The sequence below is a fragment of the Papilio xuthus genome, unplaced genomic scaffold (genome assembly GCF_000836235.2).
Source record: "Papilio xuthus unplaced genomic scaffold, Pxut_1.1 DF827679.1, whole genome shotgun sequence".
Classification (NCBI taxonomy): domain Eukaryota; kingdom Metazoa; phylum Arthropoda; class Insecta; order Lepidoptera; family Papilionidae; genus Papilio; species Papilio xuthus.
In genome coordinates, this window is record NW_013530970.1 from 4,773,818 (window position 1) to 4,795,893 (window position 22,076).

General features: G+C 34.3%; 1 protein-coding gene across 1 annotated transcript; it reads right to left on the reverse strand.

The window, feature by feature from the left end:
- Positions 1 to 13,415: 13,415 nt before the first annotated feature.
- On the reverse strand, positions 13,416 to 21,131 carry LOC106117567 (uncharacterized). The gene is made up of 12 exons (XM_013311928.1): positions 21,009 to 21,131; positions 19,914 to 20,053; positions 19,477 to 19,780; positions 18,597 to 18,708; positions 18,414 to 18,501; positions 17,832 to 17,998; positions 16,885 to 17,070; positions 16,217 to 16,396; positions 15,809 to 15,959; positions 15,328 to 15,505; positions 14,652 to 14,794; positions 13,416 to 13,795 (listed from the first exon to the last, which is right to left on the reverse strand). The coding sequence occupies exons 1-12, from the start codon at positions 21,070 to 21,072 to the stop codon at positions 13,670 to 13,672; spliced, it is 1,839 nt and encodes a 612-aa protein (XP_013167382.1). The 5' UTR covers positions 21,073 to 21,131; the 3' UTR covers positions 13,416 to 13,669.
- Between the last annotated feature and the right edge of the window lie 945 nt (positions 21,132 to 22,076).

Genomic DNA, 22,076 nt, shown 5'->3' on the forward strand with positions numbered 1-22,076 from the left:
TTTGAGAAAAAGGTTCTTAACAGACAAACGACGGACAACAATGTGGACCTATAAGGGTTCCGTTTTTTTCCTATGAGGTACGGAACCCTAAAAACAAGTAGTATCTATTATCGTTTAATGCTATAATTTGAGGAAAACTGCTCTCTATTTATACATTGCATATTACGAATAAGCCAGTTATCTGAATAGGCTGTAATTTAGTTGTACTTTTAGACTATTTACCATAACCGAATTTGTAATCGATATAACCTTGAGAAGAAAAGACTTCAACGGGATCAGTAACAATGTCGCTTTCTTATTTGTTAATTTACTTGAGGTTATTCTAACCACATTCGAAATCAGAATTAAATTTTTGTTTTCTTTAAAACATGGACATTATGTGAGTTCTCTATTAATAAAAGGTTACTTGAGAAGTTAAAATATATAGTCACAATTATATCCATGTCATAATATTTAATGTGCTACTTAAATTGTAGTAGTTTTTTTTAAATATTAAAGGCAAAGGGCATCGTGAGTTAAAGGTCGTCTCTGCTTCATTAGGAAGTGCGGGAATTTGTAATTTTTTTTATTACCTTTTTAACGTGTTAAAATGAAGGCACAACGAAATGCCAAAATTATGTGACATTGATATCATTTACATGTAAACAAGTATTCGTTACAATTAATTTATATTTCAAAATGTGCGAAAATATTTTTTATTTTTATTAATTTATTTCTTATGTATATCATACAAAAAAATTTAACTTTAAGTTTTTTTTACTTCTTTGTAAAAGGATCTTTTAATATCATTCGAGATGTATATATAAGTAATGTTTGTATGTTTTTTGTTTGAGCAATAAACTTTGTGTGTTCTTATAACATAGATTTTGAAACTTATTTTTCTCGTTATTTCATAATATCACTATTTTCGAGGAAACCCTTGCTACTATAATTGTTTTGCAACTGAGGAACCCTCAAATTTATTTCGATTAACGATTGCTCACTAAAAATTTCATCTTCAAAATCAGTCCAACCATTCACACAGACAGATAATATGTTAAAAAATTGGGTTTTCGTTATAAGTAACGAAAATACACCATGTTTGCAAAATAATTTTTCTTTTGCGAAATTACATACAGACATTCATATATATATATATATATGTCGTACAAGTGTACCGAGTCTTCTGATGACCCTAGAAATCAGTCAACTTGGACAACTTTGGCGCTCAGTAGCATATAGCTTTAAAGGCTTGATAGATTTTGTAGTATCAAGTGTATTTCCCCCAGAGTGCAAAGACATAAAAGTCGGTTATTTTAAATTATCCGTGTAACGTGTGGAAAAATCCTTAAACAGGTAAGGAATGAAGGCAGTATCTAAAAGTTGATTTTAAGAACCTGTGTGTAAAACAAGAAATTATTTTTATTTTATACGGGTTTATAAAAATAATCTTTGCATTACTATGTGTTGCAACTAAGGTCATCGTAACTGGATATGCGCGATGACGTATTGTAATATCTTCATACCTTTCATTATCTTTGAAAAAATAGAGACAAAAGACGACGGAAAATATGATGATGGAAAGAGCGGTTGGATTAGGATGAATTTTGGAATATTATATAATATTATATAATAATAAGACAAAATGAAAATATAAAACAGAATTATGAAAATAAAGAGAAAAACACGCATTGTTAGAGGATTTATTTACCAGTTAAACTTTTAAATATAGAGAATAAGGAAGAAAAAATATATAAAGTTCCAAATACAAAAATTTAAAAATTACGATAAAAAACGTGTAAAGAGGTTCCGTATCTGTCGGCAACAGAGACAATAAGATGTGTCGTATTTTTGTGCCTGTTTTCCACTGTAGTTTTCGAAGCCGTAAATAATGTATTAAAAGTCAACCAACCCGCACTGGGCCAGCGTGGTTGACTATGGCCTAGTCACCCCTAACTTGGGTAGGCTCCGAGGCTCGGTTGGGACGTATAGTGTGCTGATGATGATGATGCTGCCTGCGAATTTAAAAAACTTAATAAGTAGCCTAAGTGTTCTTCCAGACTATTTAGCATCTGTGCTTTATTTCATCAAAATCCGTTCCGCAGATACCTTCAAACAAACATCCATCGATCCAAACATTCGCATTTATAATATTAGTAAGATATAGTAATCCCTATTTTTTTTTAAAGCGAACGTAAGAAATGACGATTGTTTTTGTACAAGAATGTCAACAGTAGAAACCCACTATGACGGTAACAAATATTTGTAACATGAAAAATTATCAGGGATTGGTAAGATCAGTCAACCTCGTTGTGACCGTCAGAATTTCCCCCCGTCAAAACTTAGAATTGCAGTATTTTTTCGAATGTGACACACTTATCCGCGGCTTGGCATACCCCTTATTTTTATCGTGACTTATCTTTTAATCCATTATAATTATTTTTTTCTTTAATCTTATTTCCTGCAAACTTAAAATATAACCAACGTTATTTAAAGAGACTCAAAGGGTAAGGTCCACGAAAAAGCTGAGTCGACAGATTTATTGTACTGCTCGTATTAATTGAACTTCGCGAAGTTTCGAGGCTAGAAAGACATTGATAACTTAAATGCTGTTATAAAAAGTAGGAACATGTAATTTAAAGAATCTCCTAAGAGTAGCAATGTTATCAGCTCACTATACGTCCCAACTAAGAGGCTCGAAGCCTACCCTAAGGTTGACTAGACCATAGTCAAGAGCGTCGGTAGCGCTGTAATCATCAGGTCGTGTTCCAATTTGTTTTTCGAGTTTGAGTTAAAATAGTTTTAAAAGTTTACATAATTTTAGTTACATGTCATATTAGTTTCTCGGATAATTATTAAAGCTTCCAGGAGCTATGGCATTGTAATCGAGTGAGAACTTACTTTTGACAGCTATTATATAATACATATATATAATATATTCACGAGCAAAACAAAAGACTGTTGAAATGTTACTAAATATTTTTAAATACAAAAATAGTCATTGTTTTTACGTAATGAATGAAGAATATGTTAATATTCATGGGTTTTGTTGACGTCACAAATAAGTGTCAATGTCATGCAAAAGTTATTATAAAAATATGTACAATGTTATTGTTGAAATCATTTTAAAAATTATTAAAAAAATAGGATCTACCTGCAGGCAAAAACTTTCGAGCAAAAAATATTTTTTCAAAATCAGTGCACCAGGGGCAGAGTTACGCGATAACACACTTAAAAAAACATACAGACGAATTGTCCTCCTCCTTGAACCTCCTTCTTTTTGAAGTAAAAAAAAGCCTTTTAACGAAGTATTGTTATAAATATTTTCTTCTACCAATTAAATCATACTTAAAACGAACCGTGAAAGTATTTAATTAAAAAAAAAAGTTAATAATAAACATGACATTTAAAAACATATGTAAGACTTTAAAAAATTACTTATTATATTTAATTTAAGAAAAAAAAAACATTTTACCGTATACAGCTAACATTTCCCACAAGTTTCTGTGGTTTGTACAATATTAATTTTTGCAAGACATATGTACAGTCAGCTGCATAAATATTTATGCATTAAAAAATATTAGAAACCTATACTAGCTTTCACTTTAAAAAAATATATGCAAATTTCTAAAAGAGGTTCGCATTTCAGAATCACGGTTTAAGCAGTACAATCGTCCCCTTCAAATATGGTTCTTTAGGAAAAAGTAGAACGACAGGAATTATGTTTTATGACAAGCTGTGGAAGCCCACTTTTATATCACCTGACAATTGTTTACGAAAATAAATAAGGCATCTTAAGGATAAGCCGGTAGACTTGGGTCACGGTCGAATTATCGAATTTGATAATATGACATTAAACATTTAAATTAAATTAAACAAATATTCCTAAATAATAAATATACAAGTTATAGCCCATTTACAATCACTAAAATAAATACAATAATTTAGTCCGTAAATTTAAGAAAAAATCTTGAACAAAAAAAATTAGGAAAAGACAAAATATGCTATTAGTCGCTTCAAAAAAAAATGGGTTGGCCTATTTTCGGTGGGAATATTGCCGCACCCTTGCCAACATTATAAATTGGCTTAGACGTGTAAAGTCGTAATAAAAGACCGATCTTCCTTAACGAATTTATCCAAATAAAAGTCATGTGTAATGATTATGACATATTTTAAAAGGTATAATCTGTCATAACGTCGCAATATAATAACAAATTATGTCAGTAAATGTAATTACGAGATAATATCATAGTCGACCTTTATTCACGTAGTCGTTGCAAAATTAATCTATGAACAAAGAAAATAACTTTAAACTATAATTAAACTGTACCTTGTCTATGGCCAAGGTATGCCTTGAAATAATCTATAGTATGTATTTAGGTAATATACAATACAATAGAATTAATACAAGCATATTATAAATAAATAAATAAAAAACAAAAAAAATCCCTAAAAAACTCAGACTCTCACTTATGAAACAGCGCCATCTATTGGCGAAAAAACAAATTTAATTTTTTTTGAATTTTTAAATTATACGAAATAAATATTAAATAATAGAGTTATTTTTTTAATTATTATTTTGGTATTTACTCGAAAACATTTAAAATTGATTTAGCAATGTAAAAACGTTATTGTGAATAATATACAAACTCGTTTTGCACTAAATTAGAATTATAAATTTTACGTCCGCTATATGTTAATTTTAGGGAAACAAAACGAATCGAATCATTAGTTCAAATCGATTCAACTTTTAGCCTCTAGGCCTTCACAATGAAATTTACATAAAAACAAACCCCTCTTACATATTATGCAAATTTACGTCCGCGCGTAGAGCCTTGCTGTCATTGAGTTAATGGTAATAAAAAAAATTTGCAAATAATTTTCATTTTGAAATTTATTTCGCAACTAATTTTGTAAACAGATTCATTGAAATGACACATTTTTTCTACATATATTAAAATAAATAAAGTATTGTGAAATTTAAAAACAGATATAGCCTGTCACCCGGGGGATAGTTTTCAGTAGTCTCGGAGCTTATTTAATGCAAACAATCAATCAATCTTACCTCTTTATAATCGTATATATAAAATTCTCGTGTCACAATTTTCGTTCCCATACTCCTCCGAAACGGCTTGACCGATTCTCATGAAATTTTGTAAGCACATTGAGTAGGTCTGAGAATCGGCCAACATCAATGTTTAATCCCGCGCGGACGGAGTCGCAGGCGACAGCTAGTCATATATATAAAATTCTCGTGGCATAATATTAGTAACCATACTTCTAAGAAACGGCTTGACGGATTTTTTTGATGTTTTAAATGGATATTCTATAGGTCTGAAAATCGGCTTCTATCTATATTTTGATCCCACGCGGACGGAGTCGCGGGCGACAGCTAGTATTATATGTATGTATAAGTATGGAATGTTAAAAATATGTTTACGCGTATCTAGAAATTTCCTGTGCAGTGACCAAGGTCAAAGTGCTGTACAATATTTTTTTAGCGAATGTAGTATAGTGCGAAAAAATAATCTGGCGCGTGAGAGAGTGGTGGAGGTGGAGGTTACAATGCAGCTATAGTCCGTCAAAGAACTTTTAACATTACCAGGGAGACATTAATGAGGTTTTGTTGTTTAGCTCGGTCGATTACTCAAGGGTTAAACATTTGACTGTGATCTACAGATCCTGGATTCAAATCCCGCAATGTATAATACCAATGTGTTTTTTAAATTACAAATATACAATCCGACGTACTTAAAGTGAAGGAAAACATCGTGATGCTGCACACATCTGCGTATAAATTTCACAGTTATGTGTGAGTTAATCCGCACTGGGTCACCGTGGTTGACTATGGCCTAGTCACCATTTAGTATATGCTCCGAGTTCCTCAGTGGGGATGTATAGTGAGCTGATGATGATGTTATTTAGTTTCACTCAAGTATGATAAGTTTATCGAACTATATTCAATCAAATTTAATCAGAACAGCTGACTCGCGGTCCTCAAGGAGGTCCGGATTTCTTCCGCTTTGACACAATTTTGCGACTCAGGGTCATGTTATCAGATGACACGAAAATTTAAATAAACTGATTTCAATTAAATCTTAAGATAAATATAAAATAATTTATTTAAAGATTCTTGTTACACATTAATTAATTTTAAATTTTAAAAATGACGTAAGTCATAGGAAGGGGGAATATTCTCTTTCTGTGCGTCTCCTCTTCCATCGATCAAACGTAGGCATTGGATCTGTAATTGAGTATGTCTATGGGCAATCGCTTCGCTATTTCGACGAATTCAAGTTGCCGTTTGCTATTTGCCATCTTAAAAAAATCGTATCTACTATAACGGACGTATAAGTCACGGAAAAAATAGTAATTTAAATTTATTGGTGAATTATAGACGCACAATTTCAAACGATTGTATAATTAATTCAAAAACATAGAATATCAATAAAATAATTAAACTTAAATAGTAATTAAATTCATTAAGCACACGTTTAGAATAAAAACCTTGAGTCTTGTGAAGGCTGTAGAGATTTGCAATTTATTATGGCTTAATATTATCACCAAATACGTAATTAAAATGTGACCTAGATATGGAATAGGTAAATAATTTTTCGGAGCGTCGGTGGCTCAGGGGCCAAGCACTTGACTTGCAATCTGCAGGTCCTGGGTTCGAATCCCGCCATGTACCAATGTGTTTTTTCGATTTCCGATTAACATATGTATATTTATCCGACGTTCTAACGGTGAAGGAAAACATCGTTACGCAACCTGCACATATCTGAGAAGAAATTCAAAGATATGTGTGAAGTCAACCAACCCGTACTTGGCCAGCGTGGTTGACTATGGCCTAATCACAATTAACTTAGGGTAGGCTCCGAGTCCCTCGGTGTGGACGTATATTGAGCTGATGATGACGATGATGAAATAATTTTTACATTTACAAATGTTTACGAATATTTAAGTTACTTAGATTAGAAAAGGTCGTTTAGAATGTTTTGACATCGAACAAAATCTGTTGCCGGATATGTCGACTTGATCGGAAATACCACGACCTCACAGAAGACAGGTACGAAATAGTTTTAAGTTTAGTGTCACAAACGAGGTGACCGAGGCTCAATTCTAATTTCTTTTTTATATACCAACTTTATCTCATAAAACGATATTGGTAAATGAATTCGAAAATGGATCTATTTCTTGTCTATATAACGTAAGTATCGCTAGATTTTTGCATAGCAGACAAATTCATACTGTTCCGTATCTCCGTAGAATTATCCCGCTTTAAACAAAGTATGATATAAATAGTAACACGACTGTCTGTATGTATAGTCGTTCGGTTCCCTGATTCGATAACCTTTTTTAGTTCGATATCGATTATTTCACATATTCGTATAGCAATCTTATTTCTTACTAATAATGTTAATGCAAAAATTTAGATGGATGTTTGTTTGAACTCCGGAACGGCTCAATGGATTTTGATGAAAATTGACACACATGTAGAACACATTATGGTACACATAGACTACTTATTAAGTTTTTTTTAATTCCGTTAGGACGAAGTCGCGGGCGACAGCTAGTCTTCAATAATTACTGTGTTACGTATTGTTTATAGTCGCGATATCCTTCACCTTAAGTCCCGTTATTTTAATATTAAGTCGTAATGAAACAATACAAAAGGATTCGACCATGAATTGAGAATGTACACAATCGATACCTACCTATTTCAAATCAAGTTTTAAACTTGGTAAACAAACGTCGCATTTAAAGGCGACGATTACAATATTCTCTGTATTATCCTACAGTACTATTTAGGTATGCGAGCGTCGGTAGCTTAGGCGTTAACTTGACTTGCAATCTGCAGATCTTGGGTTCGAATCCCACTATGTACCAATGTATTCCGATACATATGTACGTTCATCCGACGTTCTTACGGCAAGGAAAACATCGTGATATAATCTGCACATATCTGCGAAGAGATTGAAAGATATGTGCGAAGATAACCCGCACTGTGTCAGCATGGTTGACTATGATTTAGTTACCCTTTTTTTCTCCAGAGAGGAATGCTTTTTGCATGCTCCGCGCTCCGGTGGGGGGGTAGTTTTGTGGGATTTTCCTTCATAGCGGAGGCATACCCACTAAACCCCTCTGTTCCTCCAACGCATCGGGACGGGACCACGGGCACGCTTTCGCTCTCGTCCGTGACATTGGCTTAGTTACCCCTAACTTAGGATTGACTCCGAGCTCCTTGGATACAATTAAAGAATATTTATTTAAACACGTGTTTTAACCTTTTAAACGCTGGTGATATGGACATCAACGTAGTTATAAGAGTGTGTTTAAGCCTTAAATATGTATAAGCAAAACTGCTATAAATAGTAACGGTAAATAAAAGTAATACTTGTGAAAACAAAAAAAAAACTTAACTCAGACCTTTATAAAATGTTATCGATTAAATATTAACAAGTAAGTTGTTGTTAAGTTAAAATAATTAAATAAGTTATTCAATTTTTTAAATTAGCAATCTGTGTTGATATTTTTTAATACAATAAAGTTTAAAATTAAAATTGTACAGTCATAAAATCCTTATAAATATTTTGTTTTTCTTGAACATGTATTTTGATACCCGAAGATGAAATTTTATATCGTACTTAATCATTAATTGAGCTATTTTAATTCCATCAGACCTTTTCAGACGACCTTCTTTGTCATCCAACTATGTTATTACAGTTTGAATTATGTATAAGGCTGGCTACACACGTAAGTTTTAACTTTATAAGTCGTCATCATCAGCTCACGTCCCCACTGAGGCTGGGAGCTTACCCTAAGTTAGCGGTGATTAGGTCATAGTTAACCACGTTGGCACAATGCGGGTTGCTTTATTTGGGTTAAAGAATGGGAACGTAAAGTGGATTGGATGAAAGAGTGTATGTATAGGAAATATTCTATTTCTGTGCGACTCCTCCTCTGTCGAACAAAGGTAGGCAACGCATCTACAATTGCGTATGTATGTAACAGCGCTCGCTTTGCTATTTTGGTGAATTTAGGTGGCAGTTTGCTTGTATGCCACCTTATGATATAGGAAAAGATTTAGAAGAATTTGAGCTTTTCCGTTAAAGTATGACGTGGGCGACTTCAAGAGTAGAGTACCCTATTCAAAATTGATATATAAACGGCTAAACACTCACATATATTCGTCCGGTGGCGGCACCGTCTAGTTTCGAGCCCATCGGAGGCCCTTCATCAGGATGAGTGGTACTGGTATTATTTCCGGACGTGAGCGACGGGCCGCGAGGGACGAATATACGTAAGTGTTTAGCCGTGTTTATATATCAATTTAGTATAATGTCTCACGAAAGTTTGAATAATTTAGTACCCTATTCACTCTCATTCTTATTTATTAAGCTAACGCGTGCCCATCTTTCGACCACATCATTAATTAACATCAGGTAGGTGATCAAGCGCTTGTTTATTCAATACAAAGAATAGTCTTATATATATATATAAAAGAAAGTCGTGTTAGTTACACTATTTATAACTCAAGAAAGGCTTTACCGATATGCCTGAAAATTGGTGAGGAGGTAGCTTAGAGCATGGAGACGGACATAGGGTTCTGTTTATTCTTTATTTTATTTCTATTTTTTCGAATTTATGCCTTGAAGAGCTGCTTTTTATTTAACTTATTTATATATAAAGTTTTTTTATATATCCACGCGGACGGAGTCGCGGGCAACAGCTAGTTTGAATATATTTTTAATTAGCTGTTTTAACGTTCCCACACATATCGGTGCAATGAACAGGAAAGCGCTGTGGTGTAAACATTTCCTTTCAGATCACATAAACATTGGTAATGCCACAAAAGGCCCTTTTAGCCATAAGTATATATTAATTTTTATCGATATATTATACATGTTTTTTGCAAGTATGCAGAGAAAACAGACAGTTAAAATTTTACGATTTAATTTTTTATACAAACACATATTTAATGTAAATTAACTTTTATGGATGAGGAAGAAACGAATGGAATATGGAATTATTTAAATATCGAATAAGTGCGTGTTTACACTGCTAACTTGTATAAAAACATCTTATCTTGTTCTTAGTCATCATTAACCTGCCCTTATCCCTATACAGGGTCGGCAGAGTATGTACTCCATACATATCTATCTGCCGTCGTACCTAAATCTGCCCCCTTTCTACGCTTATACTCTTTCACACAGTCATTCCATACTTTTCCTGAGCTTCCTCTACCTTTGCAGCCATCCGCATTCAATCTCATTACTTTTTGTATATCATCATCATCCCTCCTAAAATGTCTTATCTTGTTCTTAGTCTGGTTTTTAACCCTTGACCGATTTCGACCTGTTAGTAATTCGGTATGTAATCTCGCAATTTACTTTTGATTAGAAAATAGCTGTCGCCCGCGACTCCGTATGCGCAGAATTAAAAACAAACTTAGTAGTATATCTGTTCTTCCAGACAATGTTCTACATATATGCTAAATTACAGCGAGATCTATGCTGCCGTTCCGGAGATATCTTCAAACAAACATCCATCCATCTTCTTCAAAATATTTTCATTCTTTGAGTTTAATATTTGACACAAACGAAGTAACAGTACAAAGTCACTTTACAAAAGATTCCTCAAGTCAGTAAAAGAACACCAAAAATCACATACTATAATAATTTTGATATAATGACGATATCTATAAGGCGATTGTCACAAATATTTACGCTAGGGTCATTGTTAATGACTTCGCAGCTGACAACCCTAAAACATATAAACTTTAAGGTTTATTGTTATATCCTTGCATAAATATCTTATGATATTTAAAAATGCCGGACGTATCAGTATTTATGCATAAAAACATATCATTTATGAAACTTTATTTGATAGTGTCTGTACTCCCTTCAATATATGGCTTACACTAAATCTGGAAGTAAACTTCCTAATTACCACACTGACAAGTTTACGTTGTTTTTTTATAACAAAAGGGGGCAAACGAGCAGCAGGAACACCGAGGTGTTTAACGACGCCCATGGACATCAGCAATACCAGAGGAACAACAGATGCGTTGCCGGCCTTTAAGATGGTGATACGCTCGCTTCTTGAAGAACCCTCAGTCGTAGCGGTTTGGAAATACCGTCGAGGACAGACTATTCCACAACGCTGCTGTGCGAGGCAGGAAGTTACGCGCAAACCGCACGGTTGTGGATTGCCAGCCATCGAGATGGTGTGGATGGAACCTGGCGGTCTGTCGTGTCGTCCGATGACGGAACTCGGACGTTTTTATGTATGTTCGAAGGCGACAGTTATCTTACTATCTTAAATCTTACTAATATTATAAATGCGAATGTTTGTTTGAAGCTATCTCTATCACGGCTGAATGGACATCGATGAAATTTGGTATACATATAGAACATAGCCTGTAAGAACACATAGGCTACTAATTAAGTTTTTTCTTGATTCCGCCCGGACGGAGTCGCGGACGACAGCTAGTATTTGATAAGTAACTAGAGACTAACAATTAAAAAAACATAAGTGTTCTTCCAGATTACGTTCTATGTCTACCTTCAAATAAACATCCATCCATCCAACTTAACATTCGCATTTATTTTTAAGAACTTTATTGGTAAGATGTAAGATTGTATGTGAAGGAAAACATCGTGATGCAACCTGCACATATCTGAGATGAAATTCAAAGATATGTGTGAAGTCAACCAACCCGCACTAGGCCAGCGTGGTTGACTTTAGTCACCCTTAACTTTGGGTAGGCTCCGAGCTCGGTGGGGACGTATAGTAAGCTGATGATGAAGATTATATGTACATTTAACTACATATAGCCTTTAAAATGATTGTCAGAAACTTATACTTAAAAATACATAACTAATAATTGTTTTTTTTTATTCAATCTATTGTTTAAGTTTTTCTATCAAAAACTGTTGTCATATTTCTATGTTCGGGGTCAAAGGTCAAGTGGCTTGTACAAGGATTACGACATTAAAAACAATAGTTTTTATGACATACAGAAGACCTACAGTTCATCTGAAATCATAAAATATACTCGTAAGCTGAAAAAAAAAACAATTTGCTTGGAATATTTTTCTCTTCTTCATTCGCTTTGAAAAAATAATGATAATAATCTTATCTTATGACTTACTAATATTATATGTACCTAAATGTTGAGATGGATGGATGGATAGATGGATGTTTGTTAGATCTCTAAAACGGCTGCATAGATCTCTGGATGAACACTTAGGCTTAAATATATATTTTTAGACATTATTAGTTAGAATCCTTTGGCGCGCATGGGTTTTAGTTACCAAGTCAAGTGTCAGATTGATTAGAGAGAGAACATAAACGTTGACATTTTAATAAGGCTAGTGTTGCGCCACACCGACACATTGTCGGATTTTCTTTCTTACACATATATTTTTTAATTCCGTGCGGATGGAGTAGCGGGCGATAGCTAGTGGAATATAAAATATCCCTTTACGACAACCAGAACCTACAATATAATATGCGTTCATATTAATATTATGCTATTTTAAATACCTACTATAAATAAACCATTTTAAATATCAATGGCCTAATGGTTAAGGGTACGGATTTCCGATCACGCGGTCGGGGGTTCGAATCCCTCCATTCGATTATTGTCGTAAACCATGTCCTAGCACAAGCATATAGCTTAGTTGGAATGATACAAGAAATATTAGTAAATTTACAAACAAAAATACTTTAAAAACAAACGTTTAATTATACTTTTGGTAGTAAGTCTTTTGTTAGGAAACAAAACTAAGGTTTTCACAAAAAAAAATTGTTATTCTCATTTTGTTATAATTTTTTTAATTATTATGTTTATTTTGTACAAAAGAAATATTGAATAAGCCACATTGTTTTTGAACTTATCATATTTTTTATAATCTTATAATATTAACATTTTTCGAACGCAAAAAAATTACGTCCTTTAAATATTACGCCTTTTAAATATTGTTGGTAATTAAATTATGCATATGCTTATATAAACAATCAACATATGCATATCTATAGGTCAAATCATATTTGTGTATACCTAACTTACATTTCAAGCCTATCTTCCTTGTGGTCGTGGCATTACACCTGACGATTTTTTTTTATCCTAAGGTGGCAAACGAGCGAGCAGCCACCTGACATCGCTGAAATAGCGTAGTGACCATTGCCCAAAGACATACGCAATTGTATATGCGCTGCTAACCTATAATCGACAGAGAAGAGGATGCACGGAAAGAAAATATCTTCCCTTTTCATGCATCCTCTAATCCGGAAAGTCCACTTCCACTTGCCATCCGCTCCTTATAAGAAAAAGGATGGGAAGGGAAAGTGGACTAATTAGGCCTCCGGGACGCACACTGATCAGATGAAACTCGGAATTGCTTCCACTTCACGCCTGTCTTCTGTGTGGTCGTGGTATTTCACCGGGCGAGCCGGGCCGATTCGTGCGAAAATGTTAAAGCGGGCTCTACCACTGTTGAAATATCGATGACTTTACGAAAAAAATCGCTAATATCTCTTTAGCAAATAGACCCTTTGTTACATTTTATTGCGAAAGCGATAAAAATTCTTTGTCTACAACCTTGGTATATCTGGCTGAATTTCAATGCTTAAACTTTTTATGTACACCGTACTTCTTAAGGTATCATGTTCCATTGAAGTGCTATTCATCGTGCTTCCCTCGTGTGATATAAGCAACGAATGTACGTTGTATCGGCATTTCGACAAGCACCATCATTGGTATCGCCAGTAGATAAGAAGTTAATGTCGTTTGAATAACATATATTGCCTGTAACAAAATAAAAAATAATCGTGGGTTTTAGAACAAAATCTACGTTTAAAGCATATCGTTATCTCAGTTTTGTCAAAGATAATGATTGGATAACGATATGTTTTATATAGTCTAGCTGTCGCCCGCGTCTCCGTTCGCGCAGAATTAAAAAAAAACTTAACTATTAGCCTATATGTTCTTCCAGGCTATGTTCTACATCTATGCCAAATTTCAGCGAGATCCATACAGCCGTTCTGGAGATACCTTCAAGCAAACAAACATCAATCCATCTATTCAAACATTTGCATTTATAATATTAGTAAGAAGTAAAATAATAGAGATTTTCATCTGAGAAAGTAACGATTAGTTTCACAAAACAATAGACATTAAGAGGTTCTTGATGTTTGTATTTTTATCAGTTTTAATATCAAAATTTTTAACTACTAAAAAGGGGCTTATATAGAACAGTTTGAATAGTTATAAAGCCAAATGTTTTGAAATATAGAAGACGAAGATTGCACTATTACTTTAAAATATAATGATAAATTAATGTAATTGATTTTCTTTTAAGTCTGTAAAACTTTTGTACATTAGTAGACTTCTTTAGGCCAAGGAAGAGTTTATAAATTAAGAAAATAAAGATATGTTTTTTTTGATAAAATATTAGCAGATTTTATTTGGAAATTTACTAAAATTTATTGTACCATTTCAACTAAGCTCTAGGCTTGTGCTTGAATATGGTTTACGACAATAGTCTAATGGCGGGATTCGGAACCCCCGACCTCGTGATCGGAAATCCGTACCTTTAACCATTAGGCTATTGGCGTTTATCCATGTGTTAAGCAAATGAGATGGTACTATAAAGGTAACTTACAATGGCAAACACAGATGTGGTAACAGCAGCGGTTTGGACAGCAACCAGCTGTGTGTTGATGGCGCGGTGCAATACCAACACACATAACGATAGCCTCGCAGGCACCTGCCAGCCGCTCCACGCCATCCAACGTCTGAACCAATCTGTCCATCATAATGAAAGAATATAGACTTTCATAAACTATTCTCTGTTCTCTGTCTGTTATGTCTGTATGTATGTGTGTAACTTTGATTGTTTCTTTGTACAATTGAATACCGAGACTAAGTGTCAAATCGTACTTGCACTAGCATTCCGCAGAAGCAGTTTCTTATCATATTTATTTCATCCCTGTCACTGTAATAAGTCTAGTTGTAAAGTTGACTAGATAGACAAAAATCACAGAAGACAGGCGTGAAGTGGAAGCAATTCCGCGTTTCGTCTGATGAGTGTGCGTCCCGGAGGCCTAATTTAGTCCTCTTTCCCTTCCAACCCTTTTTTTATAAGGAAAGAATGGGAAGTGGAAGTGGACTTTCCGGATGAGAGGATGCATGGAAATGCTTTCATTCCTCCGTCGATTTAAAGGTAGGCAACGCATATGTAATTGCGTATGTCTATAGGCAACGGTCACTTGGCTATTTCAGCGATTTCAGGTGGCCGCTCGCTCGTTTGCCACCTTATGATATAAAAAAAAACTTACTGTCAACTTTATCAGTAGAACCGTATAGGAGAAGAGCTGATATCGCTGAGAACATGGGTCTCTCGATGCCAATGTACGTGGCCATGGAAAGACGAGTGGTCCAAGACGATATAATATGGCCACTGAGTACCCAAGCGAGACAAATCGGAACTGCTATGTGATAGAGATGTACTAGCCACTGAAAACAAGGAAGTCTATTAAACGAATACTAAGGTATTTGTAGTCAGTGACAAAAGAGTGAGCAATTTAATTTTACTTAAAATCTTTATGAACAAACCTCATGTTTTATTCGGCAATGTAATTTTGTAAATATTGCAAGATAAAGTTACATGGAAAGATATTGTTATTACTTGTATTTACATACTAGCAATAGAGAATTATAGATACACAAACAGATAGAGAGAAATAACGTTGAGATAGAACGATGATAAAGACGAAGAATGTTTTTTTAACTACAACGGATATGTACTTTATCACGTACCTTAGTATTTGTGATATGATATCCTTGTTCCTTAGCGTATAAATGTAGATGTGCTACAAACAGACCGAGCAGGCAAGCGGGTAGACTACCCCAAGGTGTAGTGTAGAAATACCAAAATGAGGACACGCCCTCAAATGTATTGCGCATCATCCTGAGTAATATTACCAGGAAATCAAAAAGCTGTTTTTCTGAAGAGTATTTTATGCATTTTTCTTAATTTAACTATTTCGATTTGCGCCTGATGCTAGTGAGTAGGCAATATTACGGAATAGTAAATTAGGTCTTGTAAAATTTAAGTACTTTTAAATTACACGAATATAGCATACAATGTTAACCTATTAAAAAGAGAAAGAAGATGTCAACAGACAGACATCTAAAGAAATATTAATTAATAAAAAGACGACTTACTCAGGGGACAATAAGTACATCAGAGATTTCCAATCATAGATGTAAGCTAAGCCAGAGTTAAGGAAGCAGGAGGCGACAAACAACGAACCAATGACGTAGATAGCTCGTCGACGATTGTTAATTAAGATGAGAGTCAAGAAGCAAGCTATTATATGTAGTTGTACATCCACCGCTAAAAACCTGTACGTGAAATAAAACTGATAAGTTTAAAGATCTGAATGGATGTTCAGCAAATCTAGAAGATCTTTAGCAGATCCGGAACAATATTTTTAATTTCCTTGATTTTTTAACGATGGCACACCGTAGTAAAGACTACGGATTGATCTAGAAAGAACATTTACCTTGGAAACAACTACGTCAAAACATAATTCTGTTTGATTTTAATTATGTACGCTTGAATTCACACATATCATTGAACTTTCTTCTCACATATGTATGTGCAGGTTGCATCACGATGTTTTCCTTTACCCTAAGAACGTCGTATAAATGTACACATTTAAATTGGAAATCGAAAAACACATTGGTACATGGCGGGATTCGAACCCAGGACCTACAGATTGAAAGTCAAGTGCTTGAGCCCTGAGCCAACGACGCTCTGGACTTACTGAACTGGATTATTACAGGTACTATGAAATTCGATTATGAGCCAGATGTAACATATCCCTTACCAAGACTGCAGCATACAGTACTTTTCAGGTTCGATCAGATTGTGCACAAAGAAGGCGTGCAACCAGAACTTCTTCCTGCAGACGTCACTCTCTGGTATGACCAAGTCTGACCACAGCGGGCCGTCGCCAGCCAGCCGCCACCAGCTAGCCTTGAAGCCTAACATCAGGAGGTATACTGGAGATATTCTGAAATGTTGAAACATTCAGTATGGTTTATGTCATTTTCAAATATATGTACTTTGTTATTACTACACACATTTTATTCGACTGTTTGGTTGTATACATGTATGGACGTATGTTACCACGTAACTTTGACACGGCTCAACGCATTGGGATGCAATTTCGAGAGAAATAGTTTTTCAATTTTTTTTTACGTGGACTAAGACAGCTAGATGTCATTTCGAATACTCCAGTCTAGTTATATTGTAGTAGTTTCCTGTTTGGTTACCTGAAATCTTTGGCCTAAAGACTTACGATGCAAATTTTATGATGTTTCAGCGTCTGATTGTGGCACTCAGGGAATTATTTGGTTAAATTTAACAATGGTAGAGCCCGCTTTAACATCTTCGCACGAATCGGCCCGGCTCGCCCGGTGAAATGCCACGATCACACAGAAGACAGGCGTGAAGTGAAAGCAATTCCGCGTTTCGTCTGATGAGTGTGCGTCCCGAAGGCCTCATTTAGTCCTCTCTACCTTCCCACCCTTTTTCTCATAAGGAAAGGATGGGAAGTGGAAGTGGACTTTCCGGATGAGAGTATGCATGGAAAGGGAAAATATATTCTTTCTGTGCATCCTCTCCTACGTCGATTAAAGGTAGACAACGCATATGCAATTGCGTGTGTCTATGGGCAAGGGTCACTTAGATATTCAGCGATTTCAGGTGGCCGCTCGTTCGTTTGTCACATTATAATATAAAAAAATAACTTATTATTAAATTGTCAAATACCTTACAATTCTATACAAAATCGACAATGGTAACATAGAGATGCTGACTTTCTTCTTCTGAGAGTATGCTAGCAGCATGTAGGCAAAAAGAAAGTTTGAGATCACCACAAATGCCTGAACTATTGAGGAACCGTTCTTGAAAAATATTGACATCGGATTTTTTTGAGCCTGCAATAAGAAATATTGTACTTTAACAATTACATTGCGTGCCCTTAAAGATATATGCATAAGGTTATGAGATAATAACCCGCAATGTATAATGAAATATTCGAAGGATCGGACACCGTTAACTTACATATTTGCAGCAGTTAATATGTATATGTCCATTTTGGGGGCCTATCACAAAATTTTGCTAAAGTATTCCTAACGTCATCGGCAAAATTTCTATTAGATTTATACAGGGGCGTAAAGTACAACGACAAATCTCATATCTATTTTGTCATAGGCGTTACTATAACGTACATGGAAAACATTCGTGATAGACCCACTTTTGTGTTAACTACGTTCGATCAAGCAACTATAAATCATTCACTTAACACTGGTAAAGTCATATCAAAAGATTTAAAAGTTCAAAAACACTTACGGTTTCGAAGAAAATAGTGTTATTAATATACGTTTTGTAGTTAATTTCAATTACATGACCTATTATCACGAGAACCAGCAAGAGTACCCTGAAAAGATACAATGACTTTGACTGGCTGGCTATTAATTTTACTTTAGCAGTTTACGCAGTTTTACTGCTGTTTCTTCATGACTATTTATTTACCTGGCTCCTTGTATAGGAGACAGCGCGTCTCTAACTGGGTCACTGTCGTCGTATGTACGAACGAGACGACACCAATTCTCTTTTACTGACCAACAACCCAGAATACTGTTCTCTGGAAAAGAAGACTCTACTATAGTTTGTACTACAAAATAAATAATCTATGACCCATTTCTTTTATATCATAAGTGGGCAAACGAGCGAGCGGCCAGCTGAAATCGCTGAAATAGCGAAGCGACCCTTGCCCATTGACATACGCAAGTGCGTACCTTTAATCGACGTAGTAGGGTTGCACAGAAAGAAAAGGTTTTCCTTTCCAATGCATCCTCTCATCCGGAAAGTCCACTTCCACTTCCCATACTTTCGTTATAAGAGAAAGGGTTGGAAGAGAAGTAGGACTAAAATAAGGCCTCCGGAACGCAGTTTGGTACATGGTACTGGTTCTCTAGTAAGAAAATAATTAATCTACAATTTGTTTTTAAATATGCAGTTAACTATTTAAGATCGACAGAAACACATGGACATGCTATAAATAGTATTTTTTACCTATTTTCATCGTTTTGGCGCTGACGTTTATGATTAGTAGTGATGGAGAGGATTTTAACTAATAATTGAGATAGAATTAAATGTCAGTAACATCAAAAGACACGTTGAAGTCGGATCCATCTACAGAAATCAGTAATCAGCTAAACAAAAGCTTTATTGAGACATTTATATACGTTTTGGTAGGAACCTTGGCTCCTGAACTAGGTTTCCCTGTGGTTCAAGAGTCAATTGTTCCGTTTTATACAATATATGATGATTTAATTATCGTTAGGCTTTGAAATTCTGGCCACTATTTAGAAATTTTTAGGTACATGTTAGTATAGATAAGGCTACTTACTTTTATTTCCTACAAATTCAGTAACCACAGTGCCAACGACATTTAAGACCAGTAAAACACCGACTACGAGTCCAAATATTATGTACGGCAGTTTATTATCTTCAAACTTCTTTGCTTGTGTGCTTGTTCGACAGTATTTCAAAGTCTTTAAAGTCGCGTTCATAGATAAACGCTGAGTGCGATCTTGAATACATCTTTCGAAGCGAAGCGTTGCGTTCTTTTCGAAAGACTGGCAGCGAGAGCTGACACAGTAGCCTCGGTGCAATAGTGTATGGTTGAAATTAGTTAAGTTGGATGAATACTCCTGTTGAAAATGAATAGCAAGATTATAAGTTTTTTAAATGAACAATCACTATTTGATTATCGCAGGATTTTTAAATCTTCTCAGACAGGCTAGCATCTATTGAGAAGCAAATAGAGAAAAACCGATTACATACTTTTAAAGAGTCAAACATTGAATTTGGGTCATCAGAGCTGAGTTGAAACGTTCCAAGACAGTAAAGGCCATTTTTTCTTGACAAACATCGCTCGTAATCATCCAAATGGAACAAACGTGGAAACTGATCGATCTGATACTCTGAAATATTAAATAAAACATAAAGTAATTAAATCAAAAAAGTTGATCCTTCGAGTCGGATACAAAAAAGATATGTGTTGGTTTTTTTCCGTGGTAGCAATACTTTTGTAAATAAAGTAACAAGAATAAATATTTTTTAATAATTAACTTTATTTCAATCGCAAATTCGGAATACGGATACGTTAAACACAAAAGATGTTTACGTAATCATGTAATAAAAACACAAACACATTACTTTTTATTTCTATTACTTAAAAATAAATGATCATTCTGTCCGATTTTCAGTGTTGTCTGTTTAAAAATCAATAAATTATAAGGTAAAACATCGATATATAATACATTTCTTTGTTATTATTGTTCACCGTTGGGTCAAATATCAAGAAAATAAAATTTTCCAATTCACTCATCTTTTGGATACAAGATAAATAAAAAAATATTGAATTAACTACCAAGTATCCATGTGAAGCCGGGGTCAACGTCAGTCTACACATAATACAGCTGACAAAGAACGGTTTGTACTTTTGTAAATATAGGTACAGTCGTGGAAATCCGCGATGTTCCACTAACAGCAAAATTACCTAGTTCCTTGCATAGAGGCAAACTCCTCCCTTTTTATAAATAACCATTTAAATAGCAGTATATTGCATAAACGACGGCACAAAAGTAAAAAGCAATTAGTGTACCACTGACCGACTTTTGTTTCTACAGACACATTAAAAATCTGCATCCCATTGGATATTGTTTGATTGAACGTCTGTCGCTTTAAAGGTGGAACACCGCCAGTTACCCTGACTGTACACGTCTTTGTTATGAAACTCAAAAACTAATGGACTGAATTTAAAAATTGTTTCACTGTTAAAAAGCTACTTAATCCCTTAGTGAGACTATTTAATATTGGTTTAAAAAATTTAAAACAAACTACCGAGGTTTGCTATGTTATAGTCGACTCTATTACCTGTTTTTTTCGCAGCAACTGTCACAATAATTAAGAACCACAATATAATAAGAAAAGATGACATTTCGTCCACATCTGTCCACAACACAACACTAAAAGCAAAGATGGCAGTAGCCTCCTGTGTTTCCGAACTTTATATATGAAATATCGTTTTCCACATGGCCACAGCATTTTTTTTATAATTCTAATTTGCAAATTAAAATTAACAAAATTAGTAAACCTTATATTATAATTAAGATTTTATAATGAACGTGCAATACGTTACATTGAGCGTGACCGGTTTCTGCTGACGAAACTCTTGGACAAAACCTATTGTCATCCCTTTCATTTCTTTTAAATAAATAGAGATAGCACATCGTTGGTTTCACTGTCTTTCATTCTCTTTGATAAAAGAGGGACTATAAAAAGTATTAATGCAAGTCTTATGGCTGTATCAACGGTGAGCTTGTGCCTTGTTTTTATGCCAGGAAAATATGTTTAACAAACACATAACTATTTATACCATTTATTTTAATAATAAATTCCACATTTAAAAAGCAAATTAAAAAGGTCTCGATGAAACTTTATTTCAATGTCAGGTAATGACCAATTATGTAACAGTTTTTCAGTTGGCACGTCAGGTAAAAGAGTACTCTTATTCCCGACATGCCAAATGCAAACAAAATTCATTTAAATATATTTTGTTTAAATAATTTATTTTAAACTAGCTATCGCCCGCGACTCCGTGAGAGCGGAATTTAAAAGAAGATATTAGTAGCCTATGCGTTCAAATTTCAACGAGATCCATACAGCCGTCTTGCAATCCAATGCAAACATTCGCATTTATATTAGTAAGAAGTAAGATTAATTAAAAAATATAAATATTCAGAGATATACTACGCTATATAAAGTAGACGCCGATTAAATAAATGATAACATTAATAAAATTAAATTTAAACAGACAATTAAAATTCATTACATATATACTTTGGTTTTAATAAAAACTAATTTAAATAAAGTTTTAATAATAACTATAATATCTATATATAATTACTTTATTATATACTAGAAATTTCCCTAGACTTCGTT